Below are 23,058 nucleotides of genomic sequence, written 5' to 3' on the forward strand. Positions count from 1 at the left end.
TCCTTTTCCCATCTTGCCCACCCCAGGCATCTGCCCCCAAAGCAAACGGAAAAAGACAAGAGTCCATTCTGTGGGAAAGGGAGAGTTGAAATAGCAGCTTTTATTTTTTTAAAGACTTTATAGAGCCTATTTAGGTTCACAGCAAAGTTAAGATAAAGATGCAGAGATTTTTCATATATCCCCCTCCTAGTAACATACATAGCTTCCCCACCATCAACATCCCCCACAAGAGTAGTACATTTGTTACAATTGATGAACCTACTTTGACACATAATCTCTCAAAGCCCATAGTTTGAGAGTTCACTCTTTGAATTCTAGGCGTTCTATAAGTTTGAACAAATATATAATGACATGTATCCTTCCATAATTATAGTATTAGTTTCACTGCCCTAAAAAGTCTCTGTTTCACGTATTCACCCCTTCTCTCCCACCCCACCCCCAATTCCTGGCACTGACTCATCTTTTTACTGTCTCCATAGTTTTGCCTTTTCCAGAATTTTACTTACCTGGAATAATGCAATATGTAGCCTTTTAGGATCGATTTCTTTTTACTTAGTAATATACATCTAAGTTTCCTCCATGTCTTTTCATGGTCTCATAGCTCATTCGTTACTAGTGCTGAATAATATTCCATTATCTAGATGTACCACAGTTTATTAATCTATTCACCTATTGAAGGTCATCTTGGTTGCTTCCAAGTTTTGGCAATATGTTTTGCAGATATAAGTTTTCAACTCCTTTGGTTAAATACCAAAGAGCACAATGGCTGGATCACATGGTAAGAGTACATTAACCACCAAATGGCTTCCCAAAGTGGTTTCCCATCAATGAAGGAGAGTTCCTGTTGTTCCATTGCCTCAGCAGCACTGATATTGTCAGTGTTCCAGACTTTGACCATTCTAATAGGTGTATATTGCTATCTAATCATTGGTTTAATTTGCATTTCCCTGATGACATATGATGTGAAGCATCTCTTCAGATTCTTATTTGCCATATGTTTATTTTCTTTGTACATCTTTCTTTCTTTTCTTTTTTCTTATGAGAGGAGAATAAAGTTTATTAGAGTGGGAGATGCTGTTAGAACAGCAGGCCGGCTCAAGGGAGAGCCAGACCTGTACATCTTTCTTGGTAAGGTGTCTGTTAAGATCTTTATCCCATTTGTCAGTCAGGTTGTTTGTTTTCTTACTGTTGAGTTTTAAGAGTTTTTGTATATCTTGGGTAGCAGTCTTTTATCAGATATGTCTTTTTAAAAAATAATTATTTAATTTAATTTATTTATTTTTGGTTAAGGGATCTTAATTTCCTGACCAGGGATTGAACCTGGGCCCTGGCAGTGAAAGCACCGAGTCTTAATCACCGAACCGCCAGGAAATTTCCTCAGATGTGTAAATGTGTAAACATTTTGTAAATGTTTCCTTTTGCAAATATTTTATCCCAATCTGTGACTGTCATATTATTTTCTTGACATTGCCTTTTGTCGAGCAGAAGGTTTTAATTTTAGTGAAATTTAGCTTATTATTTCTTTCAAGGACTGTGCCTTTGGTGTTGTATCTAAAAAGTCATTGCCATACCCAAGGTCATCTAGGTTTCCTCCTATGTTGACTTCTAGGATATTTATTACAGTTTTGCATTTTACTTTGGAGTGGATGCTCCATTTTGAGTTGATTTTTGTGCAGGGTGTAAGGTCTGTGTCTAGATTCATTTTCTGCATGTGGATATCTAGTTATTCCAGCGCCATTTGTTGAAAAGAATGTCTTTGCTCCTTTGTCAAAGATCAAGTGACTGTATTTACATGGGTTCTGTTCGGTTCCACTCATCTATTTGTCTGTTCATTCACCAGTACTGTACTGTCTTGATTACTGTGGCTAAGTCAGGTGGTGTTAGTATTCCAACTTGTTGTTCTTCAATATCATGTTGGCTAGTGTGGGTATTTTGTCTCTCCGTGTAAACTTTAAGAGTCTCATGCTCTACCAACTAAGCTAGCTGGGCGCACCTTTTGTGAACTTTAGAATCGTTGTATGGACGACCACAAAATAACTTGCTGAGGTTTTGATTAGGATTGAATTGACTTATAGCTCAAGTTGGGAGGAACTAACGTCTTGACAATATTGAATCTTCCTATCCATGAATATGGAATGTTTCTCCATTTATTTAGTTCTTTGATTTCATCATCAGTTTTGTAGATTTCCTTATGTAGATTTATACCTAATTTCATTTGGAGGGGGGTGCTAATATAAACCGTATTGTGTTTTTAATTTCAAATTCCACTTGCTCACTGCTGGTATATAGGAAAGCAGTGGAATTTTATATATTAACCTGGTCTCCTACAACCTTGCTATAATCACTTATTATCTCCAGGAGTTTTTTGGTGTCATGCTTTCAGATTTTCTGCAAAGACGAGTGTGCCATCTGTGAACAAAGACGACATCGCATCCTTTTATCCCCCTATATACTTAAATATATATCTCTGTATATGGACATTTGCCTTCATAACCACAATGCCATTATAATATCTACCTAAGTTATCCATTAATCCTTGAAAGATCAAGACTCAGGCCATTTTCAAATTTTCTTGATTTGAAAATCACATATTTTTACACTTGACTTATCCAGTTAAGGATCTGAAAGAATTCATGTATTACATTTGGTTGTTATGTACTATTAAGTCTTCTTTCATCTAGAACAGCTCACCTCCACTTTTCAGTTCTTTATGTCACTGACTTGTTGAAGAAACCAAGTCATTTGTCCTTTAGAACATCCTACATTCTGGCTTTTTCTATTCACTTCCTGTCTCACTCAACTTGTTCCACTCTACCCCATATTTCCTATGAATGGATGTTGGCTCTAAAGGAAGGATAAATGCTTAATTTTTTCCTTACAATCAATAGTGTAATTTTAATGTTCTCCCAAAAAGTAGGTAGGATGGGGTAGATAGGAAATCAGGTGTCTGTGGTAGAGAAAGCATAAAATGAAGTGTGACTTGCTCTTTCTTTGAAAACAGATACTTTCCTATAGGTCCCAAAATGTGGAGGAGGAGCCCACATATTGGGCCTCTCAGATGGGAGCCCTTATTCTCTCCCTTATATACTCATCAACCATAATAATGCTTAATATTTACATTCAAGGTATTTTCACATTCATTATCTCATTTAATCATGGCAGCTGCCCGCTGAAGTGGGAAGTACAGGTGGTATCTTCATTTTGCAGATTATGCAACTGGAGGCTCAGAGAGGTGAATTTAGGAGACGGTGTGGAAAGCAGGTCTCCTGATTCCTTTTTGTCTGTTTGTGCTGCTCCCCTTGCTTCAATCCTACTCCCCTCTTCGTCATCAAAACCATCAAAACTGGGTTTTGGGCTGTGTAGACATGACCTTTGTGTGCCTGGGTTCTGAGAACATGCAGAATAAGAGAAGTGAGCAAGTTTGGTTCAGCACTCAAATGCATAACCAGACTGAGTGAGAGGTTATATCATGTAACAGGTAAGAGACTGTTTAAGCCTCACTGAAGATGGGCAGCTTCAGTATCTGTCATGGAAGATGTATGGGGCACGTGGGGGCTGAGGACTGGCCATTCCAGGTGTTTGAGGCAGCTTGGAAGACTGTGGAAACAGCCAGGCAGTGGGCAGAGGTGGGTGTTGGGGGCAGGGCAGGAGCAGGAGTCAGGAGAGAGTGAGGCTGCTTAAAGGGAGCGAGGGAGGGAGGAAGGTCCTGGGATTGGATGTAGTGCTGTGGCCTGCCCGAGCGGGTCACAGCTGCTCTCACGCTCTCAGCTGGATGGAGGCCTGCCTGAAGGAGGAGCTGCCTTCCCCAGTGGAGCTGGAGGAGAGCCTCCGGAACGGAGTGCTGCTGGCCAAGCTGGGCCACTGTTTCGCACCCTCTGTGGTTCCCTTGAAGAAGATCTATGACGCGGAGCAGCTGCGGTACCAGGTGGGGAGCAGAGGTCTCTACCCTCTACATTCTTCCTCTCAAACTCCCTCTTCTCAAAGCTGTGCGAGTGGGAAGACCATACAATTTATTGTTCAGACCTGGCTACTATTGAGGATGAAAAGGATGCTGTTAATCTTTGCACCAGAACAACAGGTTTCAATGGGTATCTGCCAGCCAGGCAATGTGTATCACCCTTAACAGGCATTTGCTAGGTGGGTTTTGAGAGGCCCTAATATGAGAACCTCCAAGCAGGCTTTTCTACCTACAGTCTACACGCAGAGGCTGTGGGCTCTACTACCTTGAAGGTACTTCCAGGGCACGCTTCCCCTTCCCTGTGTTCTAGCAGCCCAGCCTGCCTCTCCTTCCCATCCCAGCTCTGGACTCCCCTTTTCTCAGAAGCCGTACTAGCTTGCTAATCGCATCCCCGTGCCACCCTTCCCAAACGCCCCGCTGGGGCATCCATACCCGGTGGCTTCTGTCTGTCTGTGTGTCTCCCTCCTGGGGGCGTGGGAAGTCCACAGGGCGGGGTCCTCTGCCCTCACCCCTTGAATCTGCAAGTTCTGGTCTGGACTCTACCCATAGCAAACCCCAAGAACTGTGGAAATAGATTCTCTTCTCTTTCCTTCCCTTTCAGGCAACTGGCTTGCATTTCCGTCACACGGACAACATCAACTTTTGGCTGTCTGCAATAGCCCACATCGGTCTGCCTTCGGTAACACTGGGCCTTAAGATTGGGGTTCATCTTTGCTCTTTACCAGTACCCCCACCATACACATGCTTTATCTCCCTGGGACCCTTCAGTGTTCATCTCCATGTGTCTTTGAACCTTGTTACTTGGTCTCTGCCTCTGTTTCCCTGTGGGTATGTCAAGTGAAAGGAGGTGGAGGCTCCCTGGCCCAGGATGCATTGTTTCCATTAGTCAGTGAGGCCCCTGTATAATGCAGGAGGTGGGCCTTGTGTTGACGGGCCGTCTTTCCACCAGAATTTCATAGTGTGAAGCGAGGACGCACCACACCCCTAGGTGACAGGCTTGGAAGCCTGGGCCAGGACCCCAGCTGGACACATGCCGTGTGTCCTCCGGCTCTTTGACTCCCAGTCTGTCTCTCACCTGTAAAATGGGGATAATGATCCCTCCCTATCTACCATACAAGGTTGTTAGGGAGATCACATGATCTGTTTGATCTCTTTTTGTAGATTGTAAAGACTATACATATTAAGGCATGGTAAGACTATGCTGTGTTTTTCTGCACTATAGGAGAGAACTATAAGACAAGGAAATGGCAGTTAAGAAAGAAGCTTTAGTGAGAGGCAGAAACAATAGAAACCTGTGTCCTTGATGAGGCTAGAATGCTTTTAAATCCCGAGATTTGGTCCTTTCTTATGTATCTAAGGTAACCAAGATGTATTGAGGTTAAAGCTCATTACTGTCATCAGGTGGCATGCAAAATCATGCCAGGGGTGACTTAGCTCTTAGAGGGGTCCCCGCTGGTTAGAGACCTCTGGCTTGGACACAGTGATGGCACGTCCTGATCCTGTGTGGTCCTTGGCAGTGTGTGTCTCACTGGGCCCTTTTTGGGGTCATGGCCAGCTCCCAGCATGCCACCTTTCTGGTGAGAGTCCAAGGTGAGGGATAGAGGCTGGCTGTGTCTGTAGGATGAATGGAGGCACCTATTTCTCCTGGAGCGTGTGGCCTGCATCCTGTAGACTTGATAGTCTCGTCTGATGTTGGGTTAATGTTTGGTTTGGCTGTGTGTCTGTGGCTGGGCCTCAGCTGGAGTGTGTCCCTGTGCCTTTCTTTTACACTGAGTATGTGGATGAGTGCTGGCTGTAAAGAGTTGGGGAGATTGACCCAGAAGCCCCAGGCAACAAAGGAACACACACCCCAGGTCAGATAGGAAGACCCATTCCTCAGCCCCTCTTTCCATATCTGGTGCTGCTTAGAAGTCTCCAGTGGCAGTAATTGGGTGGTTTCCCCTCCAGACCTTCTTCCCAGAGACCACGGACATTTATGACAAGAAGAACATGCCACGGGTGGTCTACTGCATCCATGCACTCAGGTGAGAGACCAAGACTTTGTCACCTGGGTTCCTTGGGTGGATGCAACCAACAGTCAACAGCAACCAACACTGACACAGGAAGGACGGAGGGTGGACCACGGGGAGCACTCCTCGGAGTGACGTTTTCCATCTGCCTAGTTTTGTTTAGATTTATGTGTGTGGGGAGGGCACCTTTACGTGTGACCTCTGTGGGTGAAGGGAAAGGGCAGGCAGCGAAGAGTCTTCAGCTTGTGACTGGGGTGCAGAGAAGTCTGATTAGGATGTATCAGGAGGGGCACGTGCTCTCACAGTCAGTGTGAAGAGAGAAGGCTGTTTAGTCCTGCTTACAGCCAGCCATCAGCAACCAGTTGGCTAAATCACAGAAAGTGATTGACCTGTTCCTGTGTCCACCACGTCATCTCCTCCTGGCTTCATTTCCCGCATCCTTTCACGTGGCCATGCCTTAGCTCAGCGGGTCTCTGCTTGCTATGCCCTTTGCATCCTCCATCTCCATCCAATGACCTGCTGCTGCAGTGTGTCCTTCTCTGTAAAGCCTTCCCAATCCCCACAGACCTCCTATAGCATCTTACTTATCTGCTCCAGCATTGCCTTAGGCTGACTTACATTGCCTATCTCCCTGTAAATGGGGGATGAGTTGTGGGCAGGTGCTGAATGGTCTTCATCTCTAAATTCCCGTAGTATCTCCTGCAAACCTATTCTAGGCAGCCTGTCAAAATGAATAGGCCCCAATGCCTTCCATTCTTTCCCAGTCTCTTCCTCTTCCGGCTGGGATTGGCTCCTCAGATACATGATCTATATGGGAAGGTGAAATTCACAGGTAAGCCCAGCTCCTCCCCCAACCTCCACAGCCTGGGCGGGGTCTTGGGGGTTCGGGGCCTGATGAAGGGCACCTGTCCTATCATTGCAGCTGAGGAACTCAGCAACATGGCCTCTGAACTGGCTAAGTATGACCTCCAGCTGCCTGCCTTCAGCAAGATCGGGGGCATCCTGGCCAATGAACTCTCAGTGGATGAGGCTGCAGGTAGAGATCAGGCTCACCTGTTGGTGTCACTCAGTGGGTATGGGAGGACTCTGAGCCTTATGCCCCCACATAAACTTGGGTTACCTCTCATCATAGGCAGGGCCATTAGGCTACCTGACTTGCCTGGCCTTGTGGATAGAAAAAAGGGTAATGTCAGAGTGGTCTGCAGCTGATTATGCTGTAGCTGGACTGGGGTTTGCTCTGGCCTCCTGACCTTGTTTTCATGTCCCCTCATAGTCCATGCGGCTGTTCTTGCCATCAATGAGGCAGTGGAGCGAGGCGTGGTCAAAGACACCCTAGTGGCCTTGCAGAATCCCAATGCTCTGCTGGAGAATCTTCGAGAGCCTCTGGCAGCCATCTACCAGGAGCTTCTGGCTCAGGCCAAGATGGAAAAGGCTGCCAACGCCAGGAACCGCGTAAGGAGACTTGGCTGGCAAGGGCCGAAAAGCTGGGTGGCCTGGAAAGTCTCTAGTGAAACCAGGACTCCTGTCTGTCTTGTCTCTGAGTAGAGTAGCTTGGAGAAACTAACTTGTCAGTTACTATAGAGAAATAGGAGAGGAACTGAGGAGAATGATGAGAATTCAGAAGAGACAATGGGGGAAAAGGTTCTGGGGCAGGGCTGAGAGATTGGAATGTAGAACTGGATGAGACTAGACTGGAGATTCCCAAGGTTAGTTCAGCTTAACTGTGTTAGTACTGGCTGAGGGGGGAGGGGGTTAGGTCACACAATTTCCCGAGATTCCTTCTAACCAGACTGATCTTTGGCTTTGAGAAGACCCCCAGAAGTCCAAATAGTTATACAGGGAGGGAGGAGTAAAAAAGATTGAACTGGTTTTCCCAGGTTCCCCTCTCAATGTAGTTTTTGCAGAATGATGGAGAAAGCCAGGACATCTATGACTGCTACCTAACTCAAGCGGAAATCCAAGGCAACATCAACCATGTCACTGGTAAGAGGGATAGGCCAGGACAGGTTTGAGGGATTAGCCCCCACCCAGGGAGTTTTGAGGTTAGCTTCTCTCAGGCCAGAAGGCCCATGACCTCACTTGGGTCAACCTTTATTTCGAAGTCAAGGCCATATGTGTTTACATCTGTCAGTGTCTGGAGAAGCAATCTCTGTCAAGGGGGCTTCTGTTTGAATGGAGAGCCATGGAGAGGACAGAGACAAAAGGGAAGGCCATTCAGCCCTTGGCGCTGGGGGCCGTTGGTCTGGGGTCCTTCAAGAAGTGAGTTTGGAGGATGGATGGATGGATGGGGATGGGGGATCAGGGCAGGAGAGGCTGCTTGAAGGCCCAGGATGGAGTGTGCACCTGCCTGTTTGTGTAAGGTATTCTCAGGGTCTGGAGTGATGAGCTGGGAAGACCATGAGGATCAAGCTAAAGAATTTAGGTTGGGCCCTAGGAGCCCAGGGGGCAGGGGTGGGGGGAACCCTGGGCAGAAAAGAAGCAGGCTGAGCTGGGAATGATGAGGGGTTGGCTTTCTCACACTGTCCATTATGGAGTCTTGGTCTTTTCAGTCCATGGGGCCCTAGAAGTTGTTGATGATGCCCTGGAAAGACAGAGCCCAGAGGCCTTGCTTGAGGCCCTTCAAGACCCTGTCCTGACCCTGCAAGGAGTGAGGAGAGACTTTGCGGACTGGTACCTGGAACAGCTGAGCTCAGACAGAGAGCAGAAAGCACAGGTCAGGCTTGTTTATGACTTGCTACCTTCTCTATCTGACTATGGGATGGTGGAGAGCCTCACCACTGTCAATTCTTTGTATCTAGTACGTGCTGACTACATGCTGTGTGTGTGTGTTAGTTGCTCAGCTGTGTCCAATTGTTTGCAACCCCATGGACTGTAGCCAGGCTCCTCTATTCATGAGATTTCCCGGTCAAGAATACTGGAGTGGGTAGCCATTCCCTTCTCCAGGGTATCTTTTCCCACCTAGGAATCGAACTCTGCATCTCCTGCATCGCAGGCAGATTTTTTACCATCTGAGCCACCAGGGAAGCCTATTTAAATGGTTAAATTACCCCAGAGTCTAATGGACCAGATTGGTCAGCTTCTGCCCTCTGAGCATCTCTCATACTGACCAGGGGGCCCCAGCGGGCAGCCTGATAGGCAGTGATATGCTCCACCATTGCTGAGTTGCGGCTTGAAGTTAGCAATATTATTTTCAATGCTGTTGACTTTCTCCCAGACACTATATTTGTGTTGCCTGTGTTGTTACTTCCGATGTTTGCTGGGTAAGAAAAAGCCAGAGGTTAGAGATGAGTTCCTAGGGCTGGGCGGGCCAGGCTAGTCTGCCAAAAGAGGGGGGAAGTGGGCTTGAGGGTAGGCGACTGGGTGGACCTGGGGCGCTCGCTGGCTGCTCCTGAAGCACATTCACGGCCCCAGGAGGACTCTCTTCTACTGCATCTCTTCCCTCTTCCAGGAGCTGGGCCTGATGGAGCTTCTGGAAAAGGAGGAGGTCCAAGCTGGTGTGGCTGCTGCCAACATAAAGGGTGATCAAGAACAAGCCAGTGAGTCACCTCCAGGCTGAGACCTGGTCTGGCTGTATCCCTGGTTCTTGGAAGAGTGTAATTCCTTGGCTGGCTTCTGTACAGAGCAGTGCAGACTGCTGCTCCATATCCCGGCCGCCACCTAGTATGCCCTATTCTTGGCTCCCTAGAGGGATGCTACAGTTAAATTCATTAAGGCCTTGGAGATAATGACAGTCAGTTCTGCACCAGGCTGAACTCCTGGGGCAGGCAGTTTCCTTGTAAGCACTTGCCCTGTATTTTGACCGTTTCAACCTGCTTGGGTTCCTTTGGCTTCCAAAATATAGTGATGGCCCAGATGAGAGAGAAACTCGTGATGCAGCTAAGTTTCCCTTAAAATTATGCTATACAGATAGAATTCTTCAGTAAAAGAATGTGAGTTAGTGATTATCTCCCTCTCAGGGGATCAACCTGGAGAGCAAGCATGAAGGAAAACAGAGCCCCAAGCGTCCTGCAGAGGCCTGTGGTCACCATACCTGGCGCGAATGCTTGCCTCTGTCTGGACTTGCTCGGTCACCTTTCACCTTTGTCTGGCAGGCTCTGCGGAGCCTCCAGGTCACTCTTGGCTAATAGTCTGCCTTATCACTCAGTTCTTTCCTCGTGCCAACGTAATCTGACAAATCTGATCTGATCTTCTTTGTTGCACACCTTCAGACCTTCACGGGTTCTTCCATATTTCTCCAAGACTTGAGTCCCTTTTCCTCCTCCTCCTGGTATGTGAGACCTTCCGAATATCTCTCCGACCCTTCTCTTCACATCCCACCAGCCTAGCCGGGTCAGACAGCTTGTTCTTGCTTGATGGCCCCAGCCTTGCCCACTGCTAGGCCTCTGTCCTCTAGATTACAGTTCCCCCACATTGTCACCGGTGGAGACCAGATGAAACTGTCCTGCAGAGCTGCCTCACAGCTTCCTCCTCTGTGAAATCTTCCTCCTCTCTCCCCCGAAGTCTCTCCTCCCCTGCACTGCCAGGGTACTAGTGGGGAAGGGAAGTACCTTTCATAGCCGTGACAGCAATGCCGTGTAGTAATTCTGTATCCTTATTTTTTTCCAGTAGATTTTGTGCTCCTTGATGGCAATGCCCATATCTGCCTGGCATTTTATAAGCCCCGGCATTTGAAAACTAAAACTACATTGATGCACCATGGCCCCTTTGCAACCCAAATGGCTCCGCCCTGAAGCTGGTTCCCTATTCCTCTGCACTATCATCAAGATTTGGTCTCTGGAGGTTGACCAACCTCATCTTAGCTGCGCCCCATAACCTCCTGTCAGTCTTGCACTCACCACCTTAGGAACTCACCTCGGCTATGACAGCCACTCCTTGTTACCTGCTGAGCTACTCCACTTCCAGGCCTGACAAATTGCTTCTTCCAGAACCTCTTCTTAAAGCGACCCAGCCCCTTTTCCTCCTGAACATTTAGAAATACATTTGGAACCTAGCAGAGGTTCAAAGCCATTTCCACTCAGAGATTGCCAGCAGAATCTATTTAGCTAGGAGAATGGAAATGGCACTGGATGCCCAGCCTCCACGGCCTCTCTCTCCTCCCCTGCAGTGCTCCGGGCTGTGCAGAGGATCAACAGAGCTATCCGGAGGGGAGTGGCAGCTGACACTGTGAAGGAGCTGATGTGCCCAGAAGCCCAGCTGCCTCCAGTGCACCCCTTTGCCTCGGCTGTGTACCAGCAGGAGCTGGCAGTGCTCCAGCAGCAGCAGCAGGGGGTAAGCCCTAGAAGTGAGGGTCCAGCTCTCGGGTTCCCTGGAGCTGGAGGGATCAGAGCAGTCAGTCCAGAGCACCCATGAGAGCACGGTTAAATGCTGGCAAGTGACTAGGGGTGGGAGGTGGGCTGCCATCCTGGGTACATTATAATAGCAAATACCTTTGAGCAAACGCTGCTTTAAACACTCATTTAATGCTAAAAGAACTCTATAGGATAAGTATTATTTCCATTTTAGAGATGAAGAAACAGATGCTGAGGTTAAGTAATTTGCCCCAAATGGCTATAGCTGGCAGTGCTGGGAGTGCATGCAAAGCCGAGTATACTTGAAGCCTATGCTTTTTACCACTCTGCTATCCCGCCTCCCCTCGTCCATACAGCTTCTCTGACAGTGAAGTGATAGGGCCTTCCCAGCCTGCTGGAGAAGTTAGAACACATCCGAGGGTCCAAGCAGAGACAGGGAGAGAGGTGTAGATGATGCGAATGGAAGACAGTTTCACAGTAGGAGAATGGAGCGGGCAGAGCTTGGGGTAAACCTGGGAAGTCTTCTTGGAAGAGAGGAGACTCAACGGAGAATCCTCCCCACAGCAGGCATTTATAGAGCCTCAAATCCAGGCACAGCACCTGGGAAGGGGCTGGTCTCAGTGAATGTGAGGAAGTCTATGACAGGGAAGCAAAAAATAAGTCCTAAGAAGTAAGATATAGCCACTAATGCGGACTTTAGAGCCAGACCGCCTGAGTTAAATTTCAGCTCTGCTACTTCCCAGCTATGTGAACTTGAGCCAACTATTTACCTCCTCTGCCCCTCAACTCATGTATAAAATCGGAACAATAATATGTTTATCTCATAGGATTGTTGTAAGGATTAAAACAGTTATCATCTGTGCTTAGAAATGAGCCTGGCCTGAAAGTTTTAGCCATTATTATTATTATTTGCAGCATTCTGTTTGTAGAGGACAGGAAGGGTGCTCCAGACAGGGCTGAGCACAGGGTGAAGACTGGGCAGGAAAGGGGCCCTTTGGTGTGTGGTATAGCACAGAGGGGCCTACTTTTTCTTCCTCTCTGTGTGCCCAGGGCTGACTGCAGTTCTTAGTATGTGGTAGGGACCGGTAGAACTCACTGGTTGAGTGTGGGCTCTGGTGTCTGGCAGTTAGGTTTAACTTATATTACTTAACTATGGTCTCATCTGTGAAATGAGGATATCAATGGTACTTACCTCTTTGGCTTGTTAGAAAAATTAAGTGATAGTGTGAGCAAAGTACTTATACATTGAATACATAGTAAGCATTATTAAGTTTAATTATTCATGAGTGGATTAGGCCATAAGGGTTTTGAGATGTAGACTCTGGGATGTGGGAGAGGCTTGGGGGCAGGAGGGCAGCTGGGCCCCCAGCCCTTCTCCAGCCCGTGGAGATTCAGCCCTCCCTATGTTGCAGGAGCTGGCCCAGGAGGAGCTCTTTGTGGCTGTGGAGATGCTCTCAGCCGTGGTCCTGATCAACCGGGCTCTGGAAGCCAAGGATGCTAGCGGCTTCTGGAGCAGTCTGATGAACCCCGCCACGGGCCTGGCCGAGGTGGACAGGGAGAACGCTCAGCGGTAAGAAAGGTGTAGCACCATACTGAGGGAGGGGATGGGTGATGGAGAGAGTGCAGCCAAGACTCCAAGTTCTTGTGCTCAGAGGCTAGCCTTCTGCATGATGTCCTGTTTCTGGGCCCAGGCCCGGTCTCTGGGTCTTTTTGCAGTTTCCTGACCTGTGTTTCTTCTGGGAGTGGTTGGGTTCACAGTCATTCCCCTTCCCTCCATTTATTTAATCTTTCATTCTAATGTTTGAGTACCCACTGACGTGCCAGATACTAATCTAGGTGCTGGGGACAATAGCGAACAAAACACAGACTCTGCCGTCTTCTGACTTTGTGCTAGCAGAGGAAGAGAGGCAAAAAACAAATACGTTAAATGATTAGGAGAGCTATGGTGATAAATGGGCTTCCCTGGTGGCTCAGTCGGTTAAGAATCCTCCTGTAATTGGGGAGACCTGGGTTTGATCCCTGGGTTGGGAAGATCCCCTGGAGGAGGGCATAGCAACCCGCTCCAGTATTTTTGCCTGGAGAATCCCATGGACGGAGGAGCCTGGTGGGCTGCAGTTCATGAGGTTGCAAAAAGTCAGACAACAAAGCGACTAAGCACAGCATACAGGGTGATAAATAAAACAGGGCAGAGAGGATAAAGGATGTGGGCCTGGTAAGCGTAGTTTGTGTCTGCTACATGGCATGATTATAGACGGCCTCTTTGGTAAGAGTGTCATTTTGAGGGAGACCTAAATGGTATAAGTGATTGCCATGAGCTATCTGTAGCACAGACTCTGAAAAAGAAGTGTCCTTGGTGTGTTCAGAGAACACTGGGAGACCATGAGTTGGGGTGGAAGGAGGGGAGGAGAATAATGGGAGGTGAAGTCTCAGAGACCTGACCATGTAGGCCTCTGGCTTTTACTCCAGGTGAGGAGGAAGCCATGGGAGGGATCTGAGTGAGGAGGGAGGTGATGCGATCTACTTTTAACAGGATCACTCTGGCTGCTGTGCCAAGAATCTCGACTATAGGTTAGAAGGGAAAAGCAAGGAGACTTGTTAAATGTCAGAGTAATCCAGGCACAAGATGATGGAGGCTTGGCCTAGGGCCACGGCAGTGGAGGTGGTGAAAAGGAGCCATATTTTGGATATATTCTGAAAGCTGAACTGACAGGATTTGGTTATGTGGTGGATATGGAGTATGAGAGAGAGTCTGGTGTGACCTCAAGATTTTTGGCCTGGGAAGTTGGAGTGGATATTTACCAAGATGGAGAAGACTGTGGAAGATGCAGAGCAAGTGGGGGAATCAGGAGTTAAGATGTGAGTTCAACATGAGGTGAGTGTCAGACATTCATGTGGAGATGCTGAGCTGGCAGCTGGCATTCATGAATGGGTTGCAGGTGTGCTTTGGGGAGTCATTCGCACATGGTGCGTCAAGCCATGAGGTTAGGTGAGATCACTTAGAATGTGCGCATGGAGAGAGAAAGGCTTGAAGACTGAGTCTTGGGGTGCTCTGTGCTTAGAGGTGAAGGAGGAACTGGCAGAGGAAACTCAGAAGGGACAACCTGTGAGGTTGATGTGATGTCCTGGAGGTCAAGCGCGGAAAGTCCAGAAGTTTCCCCTGACCTCTGGCTGGTGATGCGCACGCTCCCCCCTCATCCTCACTCACCTGGCTGCCAGGTACTTTGATGCTCTGGTGAAGCTGCGACAGATACGTGGAGTGGATGGGGCCTTCCTGAGCTGGAATGACCTACAGGCTGCAGTGAGCCAGGTCAACGCCCAGGTCCAGGAAGAGACTGATCGTGAGTGGAGTCCAGGACAGGGGGATGACGGCCCAACTCGGACAGCCCCGCCCTTTAGCCATAAGCCTGTGCCCTCCGCCCACCTCCATCTCCCTTTCCCAGAGGTCCTTGTGGTCAGCCTCATCAACGAGGCTCTGGACCAGGACAACCCTGAGAAGACCCTCTCCTCCCTTCTGCTTCCTGCTGCCAGCCTGGATGATATCAGCCTTCCCGTTGCCCCTCGGTACCATCTCCTCCTCATGGCGGCCAAAAGGCGAAAGGCCCAGGTGAGGTTTGGGCTGGCTGGGTTGGTCACCAGCACAGGAAGAATATCCCCTGTGCGTAGAGCTGTGCCCAGTATGCACCCTGGGAAAGCCAGTCTGATGGACATGGTCCCTTCTGGGCGTGGGAGGCAGGGGGCTTCTGATATGGCCTTGGGGAAGAAGGGCAGAGGTCCAGTTGACACCACAGAGTGGCCTGTGGGCACCTTGTGTGTGGGAAGAGCACAGGTCTCGGGGGCTGAGAACCCAGGCTGCATTCCCTGCTCTGATGCTCAGTGACCATGTGACTTACAGCAAATCCCTAACGTCCCTGAGCTCTCCTTATACATCTGTAAAACACTACATGCCCTGGTCCTATCTCCCTACTGGAATGGGGGTAAAAAACCAAGTGAGCTGACGAATGTGGCAGGGTTTTGAGCCTGTAATGCCCGGAGTCGGTGGCAGCATTGAGAGCGGCTAGGGCTACTAGTCCTGAGCCACACTAGCTGAGTTTGGATCCTGGCATCTGACCCTGCACATGTTACTCACCATCTCTGGGCCTCAGTTTCCTCACCTACAAGTTTGTTATAATAATAAACTTACCTCAGAGATACAGGGTTTAAGTGAAATAATAAGACAGGGACACCAGGTAATGTTGATCAAGTTCTCACCCTGTGCCGAATATTGTCTTATGTGCTTTAAAAATGTTAGTTCATAAGTGCTTTAGAACACTTCCTGGAACACCAGGGCTCAATAACATGTTAGTTCAGAAAGTTCGTCTATGAATGAGGAGAGTGGGGAGGGGGCGGATTCTGGGGTTGGGGTTGGGTAAATCTAGGGAGGGAACAAGCCTGACAGTGAGGTGCGCACAGGCTACCTTGACCTGTGCGGCAGAGGAGCCTGGGGAGGAAGGGGAAGGTGGAGGTCAGGGTCAGCGCTGGCCTGAGAAGCTGTGCGTTGGGGCATAAGGGAACAGGGAGGAGGAGTGGGGAGAGCCCGTCACCCTCCGATGTGGGCTCTCCCTGGACATGGCTGAGGCACAAGGGCAGGAAAGGGAACTCTTGAGAGCGTGGTGGATGCTGAAGGTTTCAGAGGGTTCTGGGGTGCTACGGCCCAGGCGAGTTGATACATGTCCTGAAAGCAGGGTGGGAAAGAACCCTGTGAGCCTGGCAGCAATCCAAGGGAGCCACAAGGCTGTGCCCATGCAGGGTGGGCAGAGGGGCACAGAGACTGCTTATCCCTGTGGCTCCCCAAGTCAGCCTGCAGTTTGGCTCCCCTGGGCACCTGGGCTTGGGAACCTGGGGAGACCAGCCTGAACTCCCATCATATCCCATTGTTCTCAATTTATCAGGTGACAGGGGATCCTGAGGCTGTGCTGTGGCTGGAAGAGATCCGCCAGGAAGTGGTTAGAGCCAACCAGGATACAGATGCAGCTCAGAGAAGTAAACGGGCCGGGGTGGGGGTGGGGGGCAGTACTGGAGGGAAGAGGGTTTGGGAGAGGCGAGGAGATGTGGGCTCAGTGGGAGCCCAGACAGTCAGGTAGCCTCCCCAGTCACCTCCTTCTCCATTTCAACTGATTGGGAAGGCAGGCCAGAAAGAGAACAGGAGGGCTGCTGCTTTGACCATAGGATGGATTTCCTAGCAGTCAGCTGGGCAGGAAATCCTCTGGAGTCGAGAGCCCCTGGTCCACCCACTGCCTCCTTCTATGCCTTCCTGTGTGCATGTTCCTCCTCCAGCGTGAGCATGTGAAACAGGTGGGGGCCGAAAACTCATCCCATTTTCTACTGGTAGCTTGAGTTTGGGTTTCAACAGTTAGCTCTGGTTAGAGAATGTTTAGTCTCGAAGTTGGCAAAGAGGGGTTGGCTTTGAAGAAAAGTAAAGGCCAAGTCAGCACAGACACTGGCCTTCTTGTGTGGGATGCTGAAGATGTTAGTTCTCAGTGTCTGGAATCCATCTGTATGTCTGTTAGTGACTGGAAGGCAAGGGGTACATCAGTTCCCCCCACTCCTTGGACTTTATTCTCCTCCTATGAAACTGTCCTGTGGTGTCTCTGACCATGTCTTGCCCCAGAACTTCTGTACAAGCCTTCCTTTTACCAAGCCCTAGTCCAGCCCTGCCTTCCCTGGTGGCTCAGTGGTAAAGAATCCGCCTGTCAATACAGGGGACCCAGGTCTGATCCCTGGGTTGGGAAAATCCCCTGGAGGAGGAAATGGCAACCCACTCTAGTATTCTTACCTTGGAAATTCCATAGACAGAGGAGCTTGATAGGCTACAGTCCATGGGGTTGCAAAAGAGTCAGACACGAGTAGTGACTAAACAACAGCCCAGCCCTACACTGCTTTCTCCCAGGAAGCCTTCCTTGACTGCTACCTTTCCCTTTAAGCACAGCTGCATGCTGCTGCTTTTCATCTGTCCATCCTGGGATGTCCTTGTCCCTTCCATCACACAGCGTGATTTTGAGTCCTCCTTCTCTGGATTCCTTCACAATAGACAGGACAGAGCCTGTGCAAGGGGCTCAAGGAAAAGTTGACCACTTCCTCTCTATACCCCTGTTAGTGGCTCTTGGTGTGGCTGCCATCAATCAAGCCATCAAGGAGGGCAAAGCAGCCCAGACAGAACGGGTATTAAGGAACCCTTCCGTGGGCCTCCGAGGAGTGGTTCCCGACTGTGCCGATGGCTACCAGCGGCTCCTGGAAGATGCCATGGCAAAGAAGCAGCGCCCAGGTAGTGGCCTCACCTTGCCTCTCCCCTTCTTGGCCGGCCCCAGCTACCTCTCACCGCCTCTGAGCCTTCTTTGCCTATTTGGCTTCTGCTTAGGAGATACAGCACTCTGGGTTCAACATGCCATGAAGGATGGCACTGCCTACTACTTTCACCTGCAGACCTTCCAGGGGACCTGGGAGCGACCCCCTGGCTGCCGCCTCAACACCTCCCACCTAACTCGGAAGGAGATCCAGGTTGGTGGAGCCCCTGTGAGAGAGGGGGCTCGTGGATGGGAGGTTTCCTGTGGGAGAGGCTCCCACCCACAGGACACCACAGGCCCTCTCTTCTTCCACTTCTGCAGTCAGCTGTCACCACGGTCACCACTGCCCATGACCGCCAGCAGCTCTGGAAGGCCAACGTGGGCTTCATCATCCGGCTCCAGGCCCGCCTCCGCGGCTTCCTGGTCCGGCAGAAGTTTGCGAAACATTCCCACTTTCTGAGGACCTGGCTTCCAGCTGTCATCAAGATCCAGGTAGCAGACTCTGGCCTTCTGGGGTGGCAGAGCTGGGCTTCCCTGAGGTTCAGAGGTTCCTCCTGCTTCCTCTTTGCTGAGTGGAGTTGGGGTGATCTTTTGGCCTCTGTGCAGTAGTAGTAAGGGCATGGATGCTGGAGCCCAGACTACTTGGGTTTGAATCCCCTCTCCACCATGTTAACTAATTACTTACTCTCTCCCAGTTTCCTCATCTGAAAACTGAAAGTTGTAGCACCCCTCTTCTAGGGTGTTATGAGGTGATATCTAAAGTACATTTAAACAGTACCTGGCGGACAGGCAAGAACACGGGCAAATGCCAGTTACTGTTAGCATCATCATCACCATCCAGAGGGTATGAGAGCTGCTTTTTAGCTTCTCCACAGAGAGAGTGGAACAAGATTTAGCGTGACATCAGGGTTTAGACACCAGGAGGACTAGAAAGGAGTAGTGAAGAAGTGGTGATTGTTAAACAGAAAAGGGATGGAATCCCTTAGGGAAAGAACTTCTACCTTTCTCTCCAGCCAGCCCTTTCCATTTTTATTCTTCCAACCTTTGGGTGGTTCAGGATGGCCTCTGAGACCGACCCATAAGTCACTCAGGCACGAGGCCTTGGACTGAGGCGCTTTCCAAGCCAGGAACAGTGGGAGCTGAGCAAACAGAGGCCTCCTCAGGCAGACATGATCTGGAGGGTCTCATGGCAAGGTGGGCAGTGTAAAGAGACTTTATTTAATGAACACCTCCAAATGCCCAGTATCTGCAAAGGATACCACTTGGCATTGGGCAAGGGTGAGAGATGGTGTGTGAGACACAGATGCATGCTCACGTGTCTTCCATCGCAGGAACTGGAATACAGTGGGTGTTAGACGTTGTGGTAGTGGGGACACACAAATAACAGCAGAGAACCCTGAGGGAGCCAGAGGCACAGAGACGGGCAAATGCCCTCGATGCTGATACGGGATACGTGGTCACTGAGCGTGCAGGCTTTAGACCCTGAGGCTGCAGTTTGCAATTTGGTCCTGTTACTTCTGGGCGCCTACCGAGCCCTTGCCAGCCCTCGGTTTCCTTATTCATATGGTGCTTGCCTCATGCTGGTTGTGAGGGTAAAGCAGGAAAATTACATGTAGCACTTAGTGTGGGGACATGCTCTATTGGTGAAAGCCGTTACAAGATGTTAAATTTGGGGGCATTGATCCCAGAACTCAGAACCTTAGCCATCAGCATTTAGTGTCTCAATCAATCCTCCTGAACGCAGCCTGGAATTTCACACCAGCTAAGGAGCAGAGAAGCCACACCAACAGTGGGAGAGGGGACAGAGTCAGAAGGTGAGTTCGCCACCCATCCTAGAGTTGTCCTGACACTGGCCTGGGTCTGGGAGGCAGAGAAGGGAGAGGAGGCTGGAACCCCAGGCCACCTGCCCTCCAGCTAGGGAGAGTGAGAGTCAGAAATGAAGCAGCTTGGGTCTCCTGAGAGTTCTAACCCTGGCCGGGACTCCAGTCAGGGTCCAAATTCTCACCAATCCAGACTGAGAGGCCTTCTCTCTTGAAGGAGAAGCCATGTGGGGATGGGTGGGTGGTAAGAGCAGAGAGGAGACCCCTCCGCCTTTTCCTATAACAAAGAACAGTGTGTCAGGCAGTACCTGGAGTGGGAAGGGAAGGGGTGCTGAGAAGGGACATAGACTTGGGGCTCCCTGGCCTCTAGGCTCCAAAATAGACAGCTGGTACCATGGGACCAACCTGCCTATTTTATATCTTTCCCAACAGAAGGATGGTGTGAGTCTTAGGTGGAAAGCCTGCCCAGGAGAGTTGGCTTTAGGAAAGGCTGGGAGAGCAGTTGGCTGAAAGGGGATGCTCTTTTAAAAAATGTTTTGGCTGTGCCGCGTGGCACCTGGGATCTTTGTTCCTTGACCAGAGATTGAACACATTCCCCCTGCACTGGAAGCACAGAGTCTTAACCACGGGACCACCAGGGAAGTCCCTGAAAGTCAATGCACTTAACACACTAAACCATGACATCATCAGCAGCAGAGTGTCCTCCAGGGTCTGTGTGCCCAGGAGAAGTTTAATATGTGCCCTAAAAGACAGGTATCAGTGGGTAGAGATAGGGCTGGGGTAAGGGCATAGATAGACAAAGGTTTGGGGCAGCAGATCATAAAGCATGTTTGAAAGAAAGTGAAATGTCTGAGGTGGCTAGACTTCTTAAGGGTGTAGGGCCAGCAGACAGTCAGATAGGAGTGTGGGGTTAGATGGTTGAGATGTCCTGGAAACTGGGGCTATGAGAAGCATGATCCAAGTAGTGTTTTAGGAAAATTCACACAAGCTTGGGGTGAAAGGGGAAAGGCCCACAGGAAGGACACCAAAACAGAAGGGAGTCATGAGATTTGTGTCTTAGAGACCAAAGCGGGTGTGATTATTAAGGAGAGGGTCATTTAGATGCCTTTGCAGCAGACTAGTCAGTGAGGAAAGGCCATCAGCCTGACAGCTGAATTACTGGGGACCTTGGAGGGAAGATTTGCTCAGAGCTGAGGTTCAGAGCTAAGTGGGAGAGTTGTAAAGAGAAGTGTGAGTTATGAGAACATGAATGACCTGCTGCCCAGAGGGCCGTTGGCAGAGATGGTGGGCACACAGCTCTGTGCCTGCACACACTTTCCAGCCATTGCACCATGCACGTCTCCAGACTTTGGATTGTGTGATGGTGTGTGGGTAGTTTTTTTTTTTTTTAATATGTATCTGTTTGGCTACATTGGATCTTAATTGCAGCATGCAGGATCTTTGCTGTGTCACGCAAGGTCTTTCATTGCGGATCACAGGCTCTCTAGTTGTAGCACGAAGGCTTAGTTGCTCCATGGCATGTGAGATGTTAGTTGCCTGACCAGGGATCAAACCCACATTCCCTGCATTGCAAGGCAAATTCTTAACTACTGGACCACCAGGGAAGTCCTATGGGTAGTGGTTTTATGGGTGGATGAGTATGTTGTAGGGGATATGGTACATGCTGTGGTGAAGTCGGTAAGTGTATGCTTTACTAATATCTTTTAAGCTTGTGTCTTAACACTTGTTTCTGTGAGGAGGTGTTGGTTATGAATGTATGTTTGATTGCATAGTGCATGCGTCAGAGATTGTGTGCACGAGTATGTGTTTGCTGGGTCCAGGGAGTGTGGCAGAGGGCCTGAGTGACTACATGCAGATGTTTAGTCCTCCCCATGAAGTTGGCAGTTCTTTGAGGACAGAGCCAAATTTGCCTCTCCACTCTCCTTTCCTGCCTCCCCACCACCCTTTTCTGGAGAGTCCAGAACGAGGCTTTTCCCGCAAGCTTTTCAGGGCAATTGGGACCAGCTGAGGTCATCTTTCTCCCTCTTCTGATCGGCAGGCTCATTGGCGTGGTTACAGACAGCGGAAGATTTACCTGGAACGGTTGCAGTATTTAAAAGCGAACACAAATGCCATAATCAAGGTAGCTCCCATGATTTGGGTGGGTTCCTGGCTCTCTTAAAGGACACTCTGAAAGCCATTTGTAGTCTTCTCACCTCCCATGACCTCTGGAGAAGGCTGAATTGGCGTGGGTCTAAGGGTGGGCCCTGAGCCTGGAGCTCTGAGTCAGTCTGTGTCTGCCCCCAGATCCAGACTTGGGCCCGGATGTGGGCAGCTCGGAGGCAATACCGGAAGCGTCTGGGCTACTTCCAGAAGAATGTGAGTGTCATTCTGCTCCCCTTGTCCCCATACCCCACCTTTATCCATGAGACCAGGGCAGGGGCCACCAACAGTCCTTTTTCCATCTGCATTCATGACAGGTTAACTCCATTGTGAAGATCCAGGCATTTTTCCGAGCCAGGAAAGCCCGGGATGACTACAGGATGTTAGGTAAAGTGCCTGGTTTCCCCTCCTCTGTCTGTGCAAGTGACTGTCCTTGTGAGCTTCCTGGCTTTCAACAGTGAACGAGGCAGAAAGCCATACCACCCCGTAAACTGGAGCCTTGGAGAAGTGGTCTGACCTTCCTGAGCCTTTCTCTCACCAACAGCTAACGCCTACAACCTTGAGCATGCACCATAGGACCCAAAGTGGGCTGAGGAGTGAGGAGGTGTGCTCCTGCCTTTGCCAATCCCCCGGTTTGGTGGGAGTGATAGGAGTCCCCTGAGAGTCAGGCAGGTCTAGGTATCCCTCCTGGAGCCACACAGCAGGTTAGGGGAAGGTACTAGTGCAGGAATGTGGGACAGGGCTGGTGACAAAAGCCCCCCGCCCCACCCCAGCAGCAGATAACCTCATCACAGGAAAGGTCCCTCAACCAGCTGCTGTCTGTACCGGGCTTTGATTTTCTTCCTCTTACTATGACACAAGTCAAAAAAGCAAAAAAAAAAAAAAAGAGAGAGAGAGAGAAGCAGAAAGGGAAGGAAAAAGGGAAGGAAAGGCTCTTTTCCCTACAGTTCCAGCCTTCCCCCTCTGCCTCTTCCCTGACCCATGACTCTTCCCCCATTAGTGGCCCAACCCACAGGAAGGCAGACCTGGAGTCCTTTCTGCAGTCCTGGGGAACTTGAGGGGGTTCCATCTTCCTGCCCCATGGTTCCCAATAGTTGAACATCCCCCTAAAGGCTTACAGAGGTCCTTCAGGGCCCTCTTGATTCCTGTGTCAAAGCCCAGAAACCCAGCCTTGGCAGTCTGCCTCCTTTTGGTGAAGTGGACTAGCGGCCCATCTCCAGCTTGGCCTCCAGCCCTGGGTTTCCTGAAGAGGTAGGCCCCTCTCCTTGCCGGGCCCGAGACCATGCTTCTGGGCTTCAAGGTTGAGTACACTGCCCAGGAATCGTCTCCTTCACCTCCTCAGTCCCTCTTCCCACCCTGTCCTGTGGCAGGGGTGCCCCTGCCCCTCTCTGACCACAGAAACTCAGCCCATTTGCTTCTGGGCAACTAGCTGCTTTTCCCTCCTTACCTCTCCCCAGCTTGGCCATTTCTGTTTTCTTTCTTGCTGTTACATTAACACCAGTGCCCTGGGGCATCCTTTAT

At 49.8% G+C, this 23,058-nt stretch overlaps 1 protein-coding gene across 4 annotated transcripts in view; it reads left to right on the forward strand.

The window, feature by feature from the left end:
- The window catches only part of IQGAP3 (IQ motif containing GTPase activating protein 3), a 39,387-nt gene that overhangs the window by 2,472 nt on the left and 13,857 nt on the right, over positions 1 to 23,058 (forward strand). Inside the window, exons 1-21 of one of the 4 annotated variants that reach the window (XM_044944234.2) lie at positions 1,611 to 3,478; positions 3,769 to 3,925; positions 4,560 to 4,637; positions 5,906 to 5,982; positions 6,732 to 6,799; positions 6,890 to 7,003; positions 7,241 to 7,419; positions 7,863 to 7,950; positions 8,517 to 8,680; positions 9,416 to 9,503; positions 11,072 to 11,235; positions 12,668 to 12,825; positions 14,472 to 14,593; positions 14,696 to 14,859; positions 16,184 to 16,274; positions 17,389 to 17,556; positions 17,650 to 17,789; positions 17,897 to 18,067; positions 21,434 to 21,517; positions 21,682 to 21,753; positions 21,855 to 21,924. In XM_044944234.2, the coding sequence (XP_044800169.2) occupies positions 3,773 to 3,925; positions 4,560 to 4,637; positions 5,906 to 5,982; positions 6,732 to 6,799; positions 6,890 to 7,003; positions 7,241 to 7,419; positions 7,863 to 7,950; positions 8,517 to 8,680; positions 9,416 to 9,503; positions 11,072 to 11,235; positions 12,668 to 12,825; positions 14,472 to 14,593; positions 14,696 to 14,859; positions 16,184 to 16,274; positions 17,389 to 17,556; positions 17,650 to 17,789; positions 17,897 to 18,067; positions 21,434 to 21,517; positions 21,682 to 21,753; positions 21,855 to 21,924 (2,413 nt within the window). In that variant the 5' untranslated portion in view covers positions 1,611 to 3,478; positions 3,769 to 3,772. Of the gene's footprint in view, positions 1 to 1,610; positions 3,479 to 3,768; positions 3,926 to 4,007; positions 4,231 to 4,559; positions 4,638 to 5,905; positions 5,983 to 6,731; positions 6,800 to 6,889; positions 7,004 to 7,240; positions 7,420 to 7,862; positions 7,951 to 8,516; positions 8,681 to 9,415; positions 9,504 to 11,071; positions 11,236 to 12,667; positions 12,826 to 14,471; positions 14,594 to 14,695; positions 14,860 to 16,183; positions 16,275 to 17,388; positions 17,557 to 17,649; positions 17,790 to 17,896; positions 18,068 to 21,433; positions 21,518 to 21,681; positions 21,754 to 21,854; positions 21,925 to 23,058 lie in introns of those variants that run through there. The other 3 variants (XM_044944233.2, XM_006051972.4, XM_044944235.2) reach the window with 3 other exon arrangements.

The sequence above is a fragment of the Bubalus bubalis genome, chromosome 6, assembly GCF_019923935.1.
Source record: "Bubalus bubalis isolate 160015118507 breed Murrah chromosome 6, NDDB_SH_1, whole genome shotgun sequence".
In the NCBI taxonomy this organism is placed as follows: domain Eukaryota; kingdom Metazoa; phylum Chordata; class Mammalia; order Artiodactyla; family Bovidae; genus Bubalus; species Bubalus bubalis.